Source organism: Pan paniscus, chromosome 6, assembly GCF_029289425.2.
Source record: "Pan paniscus chromosome 6, NHGRI_mPanPan1-v2.0_pri, whole genome shotgun sequence".
Classification (NCBI taxonomy): domain Eukaryota; kingdom Metazoa; phylum Chordata; class Mammalia; order Primates; family Hominidae; genus Pan; species Pan paniscus.
In genome coordinates this window covers 174,203,101-174,220,621 of record NC_073255.2, presented here as the reverse complement: position 1 = coordinate 174,220,621, position 17,521 = coordinate 174,203,101, and the positions used below count along the sequence as shown (strand labels likewise).

Here is a 17,521-nt window from a genome sequence, read left to right as displayed (position 1 = left end):
CTAGGACTTATTCTTTGCATTTATGTCATTTATGCTCTTTCACCTTATGGGATGTTTGATTATCTATAATGTGTGCCATCTAACTTCTTGAGAGATAATGTGTTCCTTTTGCTTATTACCTGCTGGGTTATTTAATTCTCATTTGTCCTAAAGTTACCTATTAGAAGCTTCATGCAGGCCCTCTTGTCATGAAATACTGTAGTTTGGAGATGAGGGACTCATTCACATTTTCTGTAATGTTCAGTATTTTATAAACTTAGACCATATCCTCATGTAGCCACCTTATCCTCAGGCTACATAATTCTGTTTTGTTTTTTTTTTCCAGTCTTCTCTCATATAGAAACTACTACATTTTCTGAATCATTTTGGGTCTCACTCTGTAGATCATCTCTAGCCTATTAGGTATGTGTTGGATGATTAACAGAAGGTTTGCAGGCTGGGCTGCATATCTGGATGAAGAAGGAAGCCAGATGTGTGTTCGTGTGTGTGCATGCATGCATGCGTGTGTATGTGTCTATACTTGTATTCAGTGATCTTATATGGGAGAAAGAGAAGCAGCTTTGATATTTGGTATATAGGTTCATAAGACTAAAGAAAAACTGAAGGACACAGGCAAGAAGCTTAGCTACAGTCACCAAGCTATTTCTGCTTATAGCCATAATTACTCTTTCACTCAGGAGAATGCTAAGCCAACATAGAGATGCTTTTGTTCTCCACTCCACCCGTCACTGCTCCTTTGAGAGAGAGACCATAGAGACCAGTGCTCAGAAAATAAATGAAAAAAGTAATTCAGCGTGATTCAGTTTCCCAACCTGTTCAATACCCACAGACTCTCTCCAGAGTTAGAAGAGACACTGGTCATCTCTGTGAGTGATAACACAGTCCAGGAGTGTTACTTCATCTTTTTGACTTTTCTCTATGTCCTCTAAGGCTGGAAACATTGTGGTTTGCTACATGACTCTCATTTTATTACCGGTTAGCTGTTATCCTTGTTCCGGCTTCTGCCTGAGCTTCTTTTTGTATGTCTCTCTTGCAGCTAATAGAAAGCTATAAAAATGGAGGCAGTCTGCTAATTCAGGGACCAGACCACTGTTCACTCCTTCACTACGCAGCTAAAACCGGCAACGGGGAGATTGTGAAATATATCCTTGACCACGGTAAGTAGGCATAGTGAACTTACCAAGGATCACTTATCTGTGAAATCCATTGCATTTTGCATTTTCTAAGTTACCCTTCATCCAGGCAGTTTTCAGAATGGCAGAAATACTCTCGAACTTTTAGCAGACTCTGCCCCCGCTTATTTGAGGCAGTCGTGGTTGCAGTCCACTGACACATGTGGGCCATCCTATCCAAGCAATTGATAGAAACAGTGTTCATACCAACCTCTTTACAGGCTATTTTTCAGACTAATTAGTTTTTTTTAAATAGAGGACAAAAATAAATGCAGCCTGGCATCGTGCACTTTATTTTTTTCTAGAGCTCTTCTGTAAATTAATGGGTTGGGATTCCCTACCTCACCTATATTTGCGGTTCATCATTGTGAAGATTCATGAGGATAATTTTTTTACATCTTTCCAGTTTCTCATTTTTTTTTCTGTTTGATCTCATTTATCTTTTCCACCCAAGTTACACTTTATTCTCTTTGAAAATGTCTGGTACTATTGTGTTCTCTGTGGCAGATCATACTAACCTTCCAGACTGCTTTCTAACTGGATTTCTAATAGTTGGTGCCAGATCGTTTGCAGGAAGTAGCATGCACTATAGCATCTGCCTCTAAAAACCCTTTGGAAGCATAAACATATTTAATGAATACAAAATCTAAACTGTTACATTCAATTTATCATGTTTTGTAGTATTTCTAGGAATAAAGAACAGGAATAAAGGGGAAAAAATACTGCCTAGCTAGTCTGTTTTAAATGAGAAGGAATGAAAGAGTCTAATTCTGCTGGATCTCGGTATACAGAGAGATTGGAAAAGTTTCTTTGAGCCCTGACAGTCAGCCTGTGGCTGACTCCTTTTGTACCCAAATTCAGCCTGTAGATAGTAAGCATACTCATAAACATTCACATCCTTTTTGCTCCTTTTTTTTTTTTTTTTTTTTTTTGCAATTCAGCAAGTATGTCTTATTCCATTCATTGATTCATTCATTTAACAAATATTTGTGTAGTGCCTAACAGGAGCTGCCTGTTATAGATGGTACACAGACAAAAATAAAATACAGTCACTGTTTTCAAGCAATTGCAGGCTAAAGAAAAAAATAAGATCATGTGTATAATTAAATTTAAAACCGATATATGGAGCTGTTTTAAGTCCTATGGTAAAGCCACAGATAGATAACATAGCTACCATTTATCAAGCACATATTTGCCAATTGTTTATAGTAAACACATCCCATCATTTGACAAGGTCCTTGCAAGGTAGGTACTAAACTATGAATCACGTTAGACACCCCTTGCTTTGTCTTCAACACCTTCTCACTGTGAAGATTCTGCTTGAACCCTTGGTCTGAAATACGGTAGAAAGGGTGGGTTAGAAAAAGGAAAGACCATGAAAACAGGAGGGCTGTGATGACAGGATTTCTTTACTCCTTGTAGGCTGGGTTGGATAATCCCAAACCTGTCTGCCCTGGAAAGCCTAGGTAGGTAGGATGTATTTTTGGTGCTAAGTCTGGGGCTTGTATCATTCCATCTCCTATTTCCCTGGCTATTCAGTCTCTTGCAGTTAAAAGCGTTCCTTTCTGGGCAAGAGTGAAACCACACTAATATCTCAGGATTTCTACTGCACAAAGCTCAGGTGAGGGTTAGATGTATACTGTCGCTTTATTTTTGTTTAGCTCAGGTTTAAAGTTCTCCTATTTGCTGTCTTCTTGATCACTTCCAATCTACTCTCTTTAGTTTACCCTTTACCCAAGAGATTGAATGCTTGCTTGGATACCTCAAGCCATTTGGTGCCCACCTACCCTCTCTCTGGAGTTAGGTGAGACACTGGCCATCTATTTGAGTGACAACACAATCCAGGAATCTCTCTCTCCACACCCCCCCACCCATCTTTTCACCTTTCCTGGAGAAGCAGTATTTCCTCCCCTAGTCCTAGGATCCTCTCTGTATCCACCGTCTCACTTGGTCTCATTTAGGAGGCTGCAGTCAGCTCCTTTTTTTGATGAGGCTTTATTGAAGATGGACTCTCACATGTTTGGGGCTCTCAGCTGGGAGGGCTGTGGAAGGCCAGGACACCTAAGCCTTTCTCAACACCTGGTCTTTTTTTCCCAAGATCCTTCACAGCATGGTAGTGCTGGGGTTCCCAGGGGTGAGAGTGGAAGCTGCCAGATGTCCTGAAGCTAAGCTGGGAAGTTCTGGATGATCTCTACTGCATTCTATTGGCTAAAACAAGTCACAGGGCCAGCCCAGATTTAAAAGGTTGGGAAACAGATTCCACTGTTTGATGGCACGAGCTGTGAATAATTCGTGGAGATATTTAATCTACCACACTCCCTTATGTCCCAGTCTCTGCAGTTTAAAGTGAACAATGTCCTAAACTTCTGACTCACCTGGAATCCCTTAGAGCTTCGTTTTTCTATTTGACTTTGGTTCTGGGTCTTAAGAACCCAAGTTTCACAAATAAAAATACAAGATGGCCGGGCATGGTGGGCCCATAGTCCCAGCTACTTGAGGCTGAGGCAGAAGGATTGCTTGAGCCCAGGAGGTGTAAGCTGAGTGAGCTAGAATTGCACCACTGCACTCCAGCCTGGGCAGCTGAGCCAGACTCTGTCTCTTGAAGAAAAAAAAATGATAACAATAATGAAGGTTTTAACATAAGTATAGCCCATGCAATATTTGAAATATGATTATACTAAAAATGAAAACAGCAGAACTCCTCATCTGAGTTGCCCCAGGGACGTGAATGATGAGTCCTGGGATGATATCACGCTAACATAGTAGCTTTTCACTTCCTCTACTTCCTCTCTTCCCCTGCCTCCAAAAATAGGGCCTTTAAAAACACCGTTCATCCAAGCTCACAGGCCTTGGAGTTTCTAACCCCAAATGTAGATCAGTACACACCTACTTTGCCTGGCATCAATTCATCTGGCACATTAGTCTCTGAGGGCTTTGATCAAAACCTAACATTCCAATACAAATCAGTTTCTCATCAACCCGCATTGACTCTTGCAAAGACTGAGTCACACAATACCACTCCGCCCAAATGGAAGGACACAAAGGAATTCAGTCTTTTTTAGGGGGGTGGGGGTGCTTATTTTTCCAATGCTTTTGTTAGATGTTATAAATTAATCAGCTTAATATTTATGCTCACGAGAAGAAACACAATGTTCACAGTAATCATCCTAACTTCACTTCCAGGCAAATAATTTCTGAGGTCTCAGAAGGCATCCTATACCTTTCCCGCCTCACCAGGATCTCTAATAGCACAGGAAGAAAGACTGTGGAGATAGGAGAGCACAATCCATCTCTTTTGTTTGTAAAGAAAATGTTATTATGATGTTCAGTCCAAGGATCACTGCATTTTTGATGGATGGCAATTTTTAACACTTTACTACTATAGCTGAAAATGGAGACTTAAATGCAATTGATTCTTATTGAAATTAGTTTTTATCAACATTGATAGACATTGTCAATTTCATTTTTGATGTCTATCTTATCTTTTTTATTTATTCAGAAATATGGATGTAAAATCATTTGATATAGCCTAATTCACCTCATTCCACAAGAGCTAAACACTTCAGCTCAACTGTCGTTTTGTTTTTTAATATCTTTACTTGCTGATTCAGTTTATATTAACCTTTGCATTTTATTGAAAACTATCATAGCAAAACCATTCCTCTCTTTTAGATGATAGAAACTCCTTTAAATTATAGTGTTCTTGAAGTCAGGGACAAGTACACAGAAAACATTACCCTTTTTCAATACTGTAATCACCTTCTTAAGGTGATCTCTCTTGATTGAAATAGTCTCTCCTAACTTAATAATGATGATAACTCTGGAATATCCTGACCTGACAAAGAAATCAGCCTTTCCAAGAGGCCTCAGTAAGTCTGGGATTTAGGGATGTATACCAGACTATGGCATTGTATTTTTAAATTAGCATCAGATTTGCAGTAGGTAAGTCTGATCAGTTTGAATTCATGTAAATGAAAAAAAAAAAACAAATAAAAATTTTACACTATGCCGAAGATCAAGAAAGACATTCCTCCTGGTTATTGAATATTGCAAATCTCTTAAAGCCTTTGTTGTTTATTTACTTATTTTTTACAATTTGGTTTATGTCTGTCCCATGGTTTCATATGACATAAATCTGAAAAATTGTTCAAAGACTTGACTGTAAGGATGCCTTTAGTAATAGCAATTCTGAAGGATTCACAGGCTCTTTTCCAGGTGCACAGCTGATGTTGTTTGTGGCTCTTGAGTTGACACTTCCTTTGCTTCCTGCAGCCTTACTCCTGAGCCCCTCTCCCCTCTGCTCTGCCCTCTTCTTCATTGGCTCTGGTCAGGAGTGTGGGCCGCCACCATCAAGAGGACACCTGAACAAGAGTCCTGAGATTAGTTATTCTCCCAGACACAACAAGCAGCAACTGATTTCTCTTCTATGGGCTCTTTTAAAGCAGGCTGGGGGCTGTGCCACATGAGATGTGCGGTATGTTCTGAAAGCGCCATGGGAGGCTTGAACTTTTTTCAGCTTGCATCTTCTTCCTTTGGATGTCTTCTCTCATCTATACAGCATGCTGCTTTCCTTTATGAAAAACTGGAATTTGGACATTTAGAGAGTTGAAAAGAGACTCGGGGAGGAAGAGTTAATAATTCCACAGAGACTGGGAGAGAGACTAAGGATGCAGGGATTCCAGCTGAGATTCCTCTCAGTGCTTCCCGCTTTTCAGCTCCTTTCAACCATATTTTCTGCCCGCTCCCTCCCCCCTCGTTTGCCCCTCCAAGGGACTTTTGTGTTGTTTCTTTCCTTCGCCACCCTGCACACTCTGCTCTTTTGTTTTTATTCTCCCCACGCCTACCCCGTTGCCTCCTACTGGTTTTCCTGATAGAAATCTCACTCATGCATTTCCTTTTTGATTTCAATGGGTTATTTTGTCTTCCCTCTTTTTCTGTCTTCAGTCTTTATTTTCTCTTTTTTTAACCCCCCTTTTTCTGCCTCTGGTCCCAGAGAGAACTGACCACCATCCTGCTGGGACAGGATGACAGTACTGTTAGCATTCCCAGTGCCAGCTCTCCCCACATCTGTGCAGCTTTTGTCCTGTGGCAGGGGAGGATTTGGAATGGTCTGCTGGCAGCGTCAGGGAGACTAATGGGAAATGAGGGCCCAGAGAGAGGCCATGGGAAGTGGAAGGAATAGCAAAGGGGATTTGGAGGCATTGGTGTGGGAAGCAAATTAAAGGATGCATGTGACAAAAGGCACGTCATATATAATACAAATATAATATTGATGACAAAGTCACATCAGCGGGAGCTGGGGTATCCAACAGAAGAGCCTATGGAATGAGTACTGGGCAGCAACATTGTAATTTGGAAGGCCTGGCTGCTTAACACGATGTTCACTTTCTCATTTTGAAAGATTTGTGAAGTTTTGCTTCCTTTCGCATTCCCCGGGTGTCTCCTGAATACTGATGTGTATGTCCACTTAACAGAATTTTCTTTCCCTTAACTTTCAGACCATTTCCCATATAGCACAGTCTTTTGAATCCGTATTTCAATTGTGAATCTTTCTCTTAAAGTGATATTGGCTGGGATCCAAAATGGCTTTAAAATGTCTTTTATTCATTCATTCATTAAAACATTTTAATTCCGTCCCAGGCACTTTTGAGGAAAAAAAAGTTTCTGTAACAATCACTGCTAACCTCTTCGTTCTAAATGTTCTAAATGCATTATCATATTTAATTTTTACAACCCTATACAGTAAGCTCTCATCTCCGTTTGACAGGTGTTGAAAACTGAAGTATGGTGAAGTTAGGTTACTTGCCAAAACTCATCCATACGTGAGAGATGGTCTGTGTCCGCCATATTCCTAATACCAGCAAGGGAAATGAAACATGGATAAATAACCACAATGCAGGGTGGCACCACGTGAATGTCGTAAGCAGAGTTCAAATGACAACTGATCTAGGGTTCTGGAAGAGGAGAGGCTGTTTTCATCTGAAATTTTCATGGAGAAATCTGCACCCATATCTCCTCAATAGGGATTTTATAGTATTTTTTCTGGTTCAGGTCAGCCAAAGGATGAAGGGTGGACATTTCAGTAAACCCTGGAAGAGACAGAGACCTGAGATTTCCTTTTCTATTGAGGAAACAACAGTGAATTCTCTGCTGACAATTTGATGATCTCCCTTGAAATTCCTTAGGGGAGATGGCATAGTGTCCGCAATCAGAACGTATGTGTATATAAAACAAGCCCCAAACTCAAATGTTACCCATTCATATATGTTGAAGGAATTCAATTGTCTTTATTTTTATTTTTTTGAGACAGAATCTCACTCTGTCACCCAGGCTGGAGTGCAATCATGGCTCACTGTAACTTTGATCTCCTGGGCTCAAGCAATCTTCCCTCCTTAGCCTCCCTAGTAGCTGGGACTACAGGCATGTACCACCACGCCCAGCTAATTTTTTTTTTTTGTAGAGTTGGGGTCTTGCTATGTTACCCAGGCTGCTCTTGAATTCCTGGGCTCAAACAGTCCTCCCACCTGGCTGTCCCAAAGTGCTGGGATTACAGACGTGAACCACCGTGCCTGACTAGTCTTTATTTTTTTCTCTCTTGTTTTTCTCCTTTTGTCTCCTTTCCTTTATTAGTGAGACTCAAATTAACTTTTCAAAAATCACAGGTGTTATTGTTTCTACACTAAAAGTCACAGGGTACAGTTAAACTCCACATTGTACAGTTAAAGCATAGCTCCCCATTGGGCAGTGCAGGTTCAAATAAGGAGAAGAACAGCCTTGTCTTAGGCTTCTCCTGGCATCCACTCTCTGTAACTCCTTCCTTGCTAGCATTATGCAAACAGTTATCCTAAAGCAGGCCAAAAATGATTAGAAAATGTACCTGTGCTGTTAAAAATAGCTGCCCATTCCCATCTGTAGTCAGCTGGCTGCTACTTTTGCCTCTTCTTGGCCAGTGTTCAGAACATTCTGCTATTTTGTGATTATCTATGTTGATGGGAGAATAAGGAAAGTTGAAGTTAATTAAATTGATTATTTCAGAGCCATTCCCCAAACCTTTTAATGGGCATTTTTTTTTAGATATTAATTATGAGCAAAAGTTTCTTGCCTTGTTATTAGTGCCTCTGCCTCTCACCTCTGTCAGCTGCAGAGGATGAAAGGGCGTGGAGGGAAGGAGAGTGATGGGTAGCCGCGGGCATGCCTGACTCACAGACTGGATAATCAGCTCTGGAATAATTCTGGGTTGGCTGCATTTGTAGTGACTCTGATCAGAAATTGTGAAGAACAGCTTTCTTCCTTGTCCCCACCTTCATATTGTCAAATTATTGCTGTGCTAGCCCAATTAAAAGCCTTGAGGATCCCCTCACTTGCATAGAGGCTTAGACCCTGGATAACTGTGGACTCACCGTGGCACAGCTCTGAGAGCACTGAATGACAGAGCTGAATGAAGGAGAAAAGTAAACAAGGCCCCTGTTGCCTAAATAGTTGTGCAATTAGCAGTACCAATGGGAACAGAGCTACTAATGAGTCTAGGCTGCTCATGTTCATGGAATTTCTTTCAAAAGGAGTGGCTTAGAATGTTCGCTGAAGGTGACAGGCACTCTTTAAGAGGACCATTGGGTACTTAAGCCCCTTGCTGACGTGAAGAGTGCCCTGTTGGCAGCTAAATAGGCCTCAGGTGCTTGGTTCTCAGGACATAGAATTTGAGTCAACAAGTGGCTTCACATGTAAGTGGGAGTAAAGCGACCCTTTCATACCACATTCCTTCACTGATGATCCCATATCTTGATGTAGTGTGACCTGCTGTATCAGGACAGAGAATAGGACACTTCATGCTATCTAAAGTTGAAGCAGTACCTGTGGTGTGCCAGGCACTGTTTTAAGCACACTATGTGTATTGACTCTTTTCTTTCTTTCTTTCTTTTTTTTTTTTTGAGAAGTCTTGCTCTGTCACCCAGGCTGTCACCCAGGCAGTGAGCACAATCTCGGCTCACTGCAACCTCCGCCTCCTGGATTCAAGCGATTTTCCTGCCTCAGCCTCCTGAGTAGATGGGATTACAGGCATGCACCACCACACTGGGCTAATTATTGTATTTTTAGTAGAGACGGGGTTCCACCATGTTGGTCAGGCTGGTCTCAATCTCCTGACCTCAAATGATCCACCCGCCTTGGCCTCCCAAAGTGCTGGGATAACAGGCGTGAGCCACCATGCCCAGCCCTCTTGAACTCTCACAACAACCCTGTGAGATAAATATTATTATAAATTTGACTTTACATGGGTGATAAACAAGGGCCTGAGAGATTAATTAGACTTGGCCAAGACCTAGTCTGTATAGAGCTGGGATTTTTAACCAAGAAGGGACAGCTCCAGAAACCTCACCCCTGGTCACTGTCCTGTGCTGCTCTGCACTTTTGTATGTGTGTGGGAGGATAAGGATCATTATTCATGTTCTCATAGAATCACAGGACCAAGGACCAAAGAGGTATGAGTTAAATCTTTGTTGTTTCCTTAGTATAGGGTAGGTGCTAGAAGGATACAAAAAATAACTGAGGTGTTCTTATATTCAACAAATATAGAATAATTTATTTATGGAAGGCATGCATTCAAAAAGCAAATACATAGTATGAGGGTAGAACCAAATAAGTGCTTTGGGAGCTGAGAGAAAGAATACATTCCTTCTGTCAAAGGTCATCTTTTGAGAGGACCTTGTCACAGACTAGCCTTTGAAGAACATGCCAGATTTAGATAGGTGGCTGTTCTGGATAGGGAGAGCTGGGAAAGCCTGAGAAATATGTGGTTGAGTGTGCAATTACCACTTTAGCTTTTGTGAAAAAAAAAAAATGGAACCCTGGGAACAAATTGAGGAAATGTAGTTCCAGATGAAAGACTGTGAGCTCCAGTGTTTAAATGCTTGGAAGTAAGCAGTAGATATGATGTATTGGAAACCTAGAAATCTAGATGATATAAGACCTTCTTATCTTTCTTGGTAACTACTTCTGCATGCTAATAATGTTCCAGGCAGATACCGGTTAGGAAGTCTATTTGTCAAATAGGACAAGCAGAAAAGACAAATAGGAGAGACTTTGCAAGAGAAGATTCACCTGGTCCCAGTGAATAGCAGATGTGAAAGAGAAGAGGTCAAGATGATATGGATGACCAGGAGAATTATGAAATCCCATAACATCTCTGTTATGTTGTCCTTGGCCAATGACTTTCATGGTAAGAGTGATAACCTCTTCCACCCCTTCTTACTATGCACAATAAGTTAATTTTTAATAATAATGATATCCACCAATAAAGAGAGCAAATCCCCAGGATCATCTTTCTAAAGACTAAAATACTCAGTACCTTGAACTGTGTTTGGCACTTACAAGCATATTTATTCATCCATTCAATCAAATGTTTAAGCATCTACTTATCTCCAGGCTCTACACTAGACACCAAGGAATGACACAATGCTAGACAAAGCATGGGCCAAAACTTTAAGGGGTTTTCTGGAGTCTAGTTATAGGGAGAGATAAATCAGTAGGTTATTTTAAAGCAGTTTGTTAAGTGTCATGATCAGTATCATGATCATATATCCCCCCTTGCCTGGGGTGGTCCCAACTTGGATGATAAATCCCATTACCCATTCAACTACAGGAAATAGGGTCAGTACATAAAGTGAGGGATTGTATAGGCAGGTGTTTAATAAGCTGCTTGAAGTGGGATCATGAAGGGCTTTATGGGGGAAAAAAAGTCTTATTGGATACCCATAGACCGAAGAGGGCAAGAGATGGCAAGGAGAGAAGCAGTGGTACAGAGCTAGAAAGGAAGATATTCCAAGCAGTGTTTGTAGACTGAATGGATTAATTCATGAATACACCAAACATTGTGAAAGGGAAAATTCACAGAATATTTCCATTCCTAAGGATGCATCTATAGTCATTTGATGTATATGCATAGTATTTCTTTCTGGTCTGAGAAGGGAAATGTTATAAAAAGTGGAATTGTACCCTAGATGATACGTATAGTATCTTACAGCCTTAATATTTTGCTTCATAAGACACCATCCCAAGCAACTCGTTTGAGAATGAGAAATTGCCCTGATTCCTAAAGCCCACCTGATCTGCCCCTTTCTCCCTAGTTAGCCACTTAATTATTTTTCAGTTATTCTATTCCAGTTTTATTTCATAAACTTGATTGAAAGCTGCTTGACAGCAGAGATCATATCATTCTTTTGTATCTACCATTCTGTACATATTGGTTCATGGAGATTGTGAGTTTGGTGATGAGGAGGTAGGGGAATCCTTTTATTTTTCTTTCTGTCTTGTTATTCCTTTCCCCAAATTTAGCTTTCCAAGGCATTTTAATTCTGTGACTATAGATTTTCTGTTAATGTTTAGTTTTTGAGCTTATTTTTGACGGTCATCTTGCTTTCTTCTTATTTAGGACCTTCCGAGTTATTGGATATGGCAGACAGTGAAACGTGAGTGTTGCCTTTTATTACATAGTCTGGGTTATTTTCTTCAGAACATATCTGGGAGAAGAATGTAATCTATAGAGCATATCATAGGTAATTTTAACTTAATTAATTCAAAGTCCACTTTCAACTTTGTTCATAAATGTGCAGGGCTAATAGCCTAAATAAAAAATTACGGAATAGAAATTGAAGACAATTGTCATAATGCTTGCCTCCATAGTCAGCGCTAATCATCATTTAGAGCTTGCTTCAAACAATGTACTTCTGCACTGGTGCATCTTGGAATGTTGAGAAGTCTAAATAATTACACTTACCTTTTAATATACCCATCACATTTATTCTTTCTCAACTGGAGTTTCTGAAAAAATGGGGCCCTACTGCCCTAAGGCATTATTCACATGTAATGACATAACTTCTCCTTGTTAGTCTAGAACAGGACAAGTTATGAACCACCACTGAATAACTAAGAACATAGTCACTCTATTTTCTGTCTTCTGTGGTTCAGAGAAGGAATCCTGATTGAAAAAGTCATCAGCTCTGGGATGGTGCCTAAACTGATGATAATGTTTGTTTTCAACCTTATTTCTAAAGTAGCGAAATAGCTACTGCTCCCCAAACAGGAACAAAGATAGGCTGTACAACTAATCCTGAAAGCCATATTTGAAAATGTATAAAGATGAGTTGGTGTGGAGAGGAATGAGGTGGTGAGTAGCTAAGCATGTGGGAAGGAGGAGAAGTAGAAATGAATAGAATGGAGGACGAAGAGAAGCAGTAGAGCTGTGGAAGAAGCTGTCTATCGCTCCATAGAGCTGGTCCACATGCCAGCACATCCTATTGGCAAGATTATAAGTGGTGCCATCACTTACCCCATTTTGCCTTCTCTAAAGGCTGCTATTGATTTTTCCTGAAACACTTTGGCGTTAAGCATCTTGATGCCTTTGGGCTCAGGATAGGAATACCCTCCTCCCTATAGAGCCTGTCAGTGATGGGGAAATGGCCAGTTTCCCTTGCCCCTTCCCACACTGAGTGGCTGGCCTCAAGCCTGCTGCCTCCTGGGGAGAGCCCTGGCTCTCAAACTCTCCCAGGGTCTCACTGTGCCTCTCAGATATCCTCTGTGGCTGCCCCCTCCTTCCACCTGCCACTCACACAGAATCTAAAGTGGATAGAGCAGAGTGGGTGTTGGCCTGGTTCTTTGAACTTGGGTTCTCAGGAGATACTCCACTGCAGGCCTAGTGGCCATCAACCAAGGGCTGCGTGCTGTGCCTGAAGGGCCAGAGGCGCTCCACGCTGCTCCCTGTTCTTTCACCCAGTGCCTTTCTCGCTCTGCTCAAATGTATGCACAGAGAGAATGGCTTCAGTATTCAGATACATCTAGACAATTAGTCTGTTTAATACTGCATTGACTATCACCTAAATCAAATAGTAGTAGCTTTTAAAAAATTTACTAAACTTAATCAACACTATTTGGAAAGGGGGCTAGAGTCAGATATTATGATCAGGTGATGGCTAGCTCAAGGAATTTTTAGAAATCCCCTTCCCTACCTCCCCAGAATGTACCCTACAGTCAAAGTCTCAGCAGCCTACAGGGAAGGAGGCTGAGGAGCACCCGACATCAGCTCCCCTCACCCATTCCCTGCTGCCTCCAACCCCTTTATGGGTGGTTTCCCATTTCATCTTTGATTTAGGGGTGAGACTGCACTGCACAAGGCTGCCTGCCAGCGGAACCGGGCTGTGTGCCAGCTTCTGGTGGATGCAGGAGCATCTCTGAGAAAGACGGACTCCAAGGTAACTCGATGAGTGAGTGCAAACATCCTCCCGCTGGGCGAGATCGCAGGCACTGTTGCCTTTGCTTGTGACCATAGCACGGACATCCTTTCTGTGCTTATGGAAGTGCCTGGGGCTTTGGAAAAAGGAGGAAAAAATAGAGTGCTTCATTTAGAGAAACTGTGATTTAAATGTATAAGCACAAAGGGAGGGCGTGTGCTTGCCTATGGGGCTTTATAAACCTCTGAACACGTTGACCTTGGGACTTTGGAGTTGTCCTGCTGAACGCTAGCAGCCAAGTCATGGGAGTTGAGGTCTGAAGCCCAAGGAGAGGGGTCAGGACCATTTTCAAAGACTTTGGCCTGACTACTGAGAAGCCCCTTTGGGGTTTTCCTTCAGTACTTACTCCAACGTGGTTTAAATTCTATGATTCATATGGCCGCTTATATGGGTGCCAAAGGGCTTCTTTCCCAGCTCCCAGGATGGTAGGATCTGGCTTTGAGATGGTTACAGTCTTAAATCTGGTGTGTTTATGTAGTTCTTCATTTTTAAAAAATTCTTTCCATTTGTTTTCTAATATTATTCTCTAAAAGTTAACCTCAGGTACTAGATAGCATGGGAATTACTGTCATTTATAGGTATAGGAGCTAAAAGCCTAGAGAAAGTTACACATACCCTTGGACCAGTAGCTGAGGCTTAAATTAAATTGAGCTCTTTTGACGTCCAGCCCAGTGTTGTATCAGCAGGTTGGTGGTTCTCATTTGGTGCCAGAACACCCCAGCCACATAACAAAATCGGTTTGTTTATGGAGTCTGTTTTGTTGAGGTACAGTGATACCTGTGGCACTTGGCTTGAAATGTGGTTGGTTTCTCCACAGCAAAAGTTATGTAAATCTGAACTTAAAAGTGTCCACTTTCTTAGGACTATCTTAATAAGAGGGCAGTGAGGCCAGATATTGTACTGTGACATGTACGCCAACCTTGATAGCATCAGCTGGCGGAGGTGAGGCCTTAGGGGAAACTCTGTTTAGGAGAACTGAGAACAAGCTGCACCACAAGTTGTTTAAGTTTATAGAGAGCACCCAAGAGAAAGGGTTGAAAGATAGAGGGAAGGAGGAGTTGTAGCTTAGTAGAGTTGACCCAGGGCTCAGCCTATAAGAAAGAAGAGAGAGAAAGAGGAGTTAGTTTACATAGAAGATCAACACCATAGAGCAGGGGTGTCCAATCTTTTGGCCTCCCTGGGCCACAATGGAAGAAGAAGAAGAATTGTCTTGGGCCACACATGAAATACACTAACACTAACAACAGCTGATGAACTGAAAAAATAAAAATCACACACACACACAAATCTTACGATGTTTTAAGAAAGTTTACGAATTTCCGTTGAGCCTCATTCGCATCCATCCTGGGTCGCATATGGCTTGCGGGCTGTGGGTTGGACAAGCTTGCCATAGAGGATTCTGATAAGCTCTGAGAGTTTTAGAACACTCTCGGTAGACTCCAGGAAAGAATGAACCACTTACCTATAGACACTTACAGAGAAGAATCTTAATATATAGTTGAGGCCTTCATTAAGCAGGTACCGAGTAGCTCAGGTTTTGGGCCAATGGTTGTAACCATGACACATACATAGATTACTTAGAAGCCTAATTAATGGCTTAAGCTCCATTAGATTTATTTAAGTGATAAGAATCTGCCTATGTGCAATTTTTTTCCCTGGGGCCTCCTCAAACTGCAGTCCACTTTATGAAATAACTTTGCCTTCCTAGTAGACTTTCTTTCCTTTCTGAGCCAGTTGTATTACATAGAACTCTCCACTTCCCTGGCAACCCATGAGCACCCTTGCTCTCTGAAGTCCCTGGCTGCCTAGGTATATCAAACACACTTGAGCTGTGTCCTGGTTTCTAGTGGTCTGTTACCTGTCTGGCTAGCTAATTGGGTACACTATTTCAAATGGCAGATAATTAGGTTGGTGTAAAAGTAATTGTGGTTTTTGCCATTAAAAGTAATAATTTCTCAATGTAATGTTCTTCCCAGATGTTATTTGCACTCAGATGTTTTGATGTTTAACCTGATTGAGAAACACACAACTTATAGTCAGGATTAATGGAGCCAGGTTATGGGGTAGGGTTGGTCTTGCCAGGGCCACTCAAACCACAGCAGCGCAACTGCCTCTTTACCACACAAAGGCTGGTCCTACACTCAACTCAGATCATTTTAAAAACAGAGAGAAGCCATGAAAAAGAGGGACAAACCAAACAGGAATCAGGAGACCTGGCTCTTGAGCAGGTCTGCTTTTTTATCTTTCTAAGTTTCTGAATCAGATAAAGGACTCAATGTTCATGGAAACTTCTTTCTATTTTGTGTTGTGTATGTGTCTGCTTTTTTTAAAAAAATGGAAATAGCTTGTTTTTACAATTATAAACCCCTCACATAGAAAACTAGTAATGTAGGAAGATATGCTCCAAAAAGCAAAAAATTGCTGGAAACCTCACAACCTAGACCTAGATATCATTAAACTTGTAATGATCCCCCTTCACATGTAGATATGCCTGTTTTTCTCTCTTGTTGTTTTTAACTAGATGAAGTCATACATACATGATATCGTATAACTTTTCACTCAACGTTATATTCTAGAGGTCTTACCACATGAAATAATATAGCTATACTTCATTACTTTGTAAGGATTTTTAAATTTTGCCATTCTGTAACTTGATGCTAGTTTAAAGTTGAATGTGATCATTACAACTGAATCTTCTCCTGGAATTTTTTGGAGAGAAGCAGCATCCTGAGAATTTCTCCTATTAGAGATCAGTTCCTCAGAAATCACCTCAAAGGCCCACCTCAGCAACCTCTCTGAATATTTGGAACCTGGAAATTCCAACCTCATTATTATGGAAGTAAAGACACAATTATCTACTAAGGCTGCAAACAAGTTGAATAAAAATTATTCAAGGAACTTCAAACTAGTGGTTAACGGCTAAATCCCAAGTGAATAAGTAACATTTTAGAAAGATTCTAGAGCCATTGTTACTTCCCTTTTGTCCTCTCCCCAGTAGGCTAGGTAGAGCAGGTTGGATTGAGGTCACCAGTATCTGTTGGGATAGCCGAGATGAAAGCTGAGAAGTCTCTGATAATATTTATAACACTTGTGTGCATTTGTACATGGAGCTATTTATTTGGTACAATGATCATGCCTCTACCCTTCCTTTGGAACTTAACATAACTTTTTAAATAGTTAAAACTTTATCATTGGACAAAAATTAGAAATTTTGAGCGATGCCAAGTAATATATACAGGCATTCAAAAGAATGGACACTCTTTCTCCCTTTACTGCTGACTTCTTATTCAATGGCCTCATTTAAAAAATAGCAATATATATACACAAATATATGTGTATATGTGTGTATACAAGTGTACAAAAGGCATTATAGTAGTCTGTAAGAAATTATATGATCATTTAAAATGTTGATGTAAAAAATTAATGACACAAATTTATGATATATTACTAAGAAAGGTTGTAAAACAGTATGTAAATGAATTGTGGTTTTGTTTTTATAAAAATACGTGTAGAGGCGTATAAAAGACAAAATCTAGTTATCAATGGAAGGTTAGTAGTGGTTATCTTAGTTTGGTGGAATGATTAGGGATATTCCTTTTCTTCTTTGTGCTTTTCAAGCTTTCCAAGATTTCTTTAATCAATATCTACCACTTTTGTATTGAGAAACTAGCTTAGTTTTTAGAGAGATGAAATAGCTATAAATTGGGGAGAACTTAACTGAAGTCTGAAACCAATAAAGAAAACCTTTCAATTTTTTTATGACTATCCCTTCCTTTTAGTTTCTGTATGTTGATTTCCCAAGTTTAGAATAATAGAAAGAGTCCTAAACTAGAAATCTAAATGCCTGCCTCCCTATTTTTTAAATTCAATAATTTCTAACTCCCCATCTTCCAGAAAGGCTCTGGGTTTCAAAACTTGCTTTACCCCATGTTTCCTTCTGTATACTGTTAACCTCTGTGAACTTCTGTTTCCCTAGTATAAACCCCACCCGTCAAAAGTGATAAACTCTTTCCCTTTCATTTACCAATCGCACATGTTCAATTTAATGCCCATATAAGACAATAGATT

At 40.6% G+C, this 17,521-nt stretch overlaps 1 protein-coding gene across 6 annotated transcripts in view; it reads left to right on the top strand.

Moving 5' to 3' along the window:
- Positions 1-17,521, top strand: part of DGKI (diacylglycerol kinase iota) — a 479,960-nt gene that overhangs the window by 448,862 nt on the left and 13,577 nt on the right. For all 6 annotated transcript variants that reach the window (XM_034965048.3, XM_034965050.3, XM_034965049.4 and 3 more), the window contains 3 exons: positions 1,037-1,157; positions 11,599-11,635; positions 13,315-13,414. In XM_034965048.3, coding sequence (XP_034820939.1) covers positions 1,037-1,157; positions 11,599-11,635; positions 13,315-13,414 — 258 coding nt within the window. The remainder of the gene's footprint in view (positions 1-1,036; positions 1,158-11,598; positions 11,636-13,314; positions 13,415-17,521) is intronic.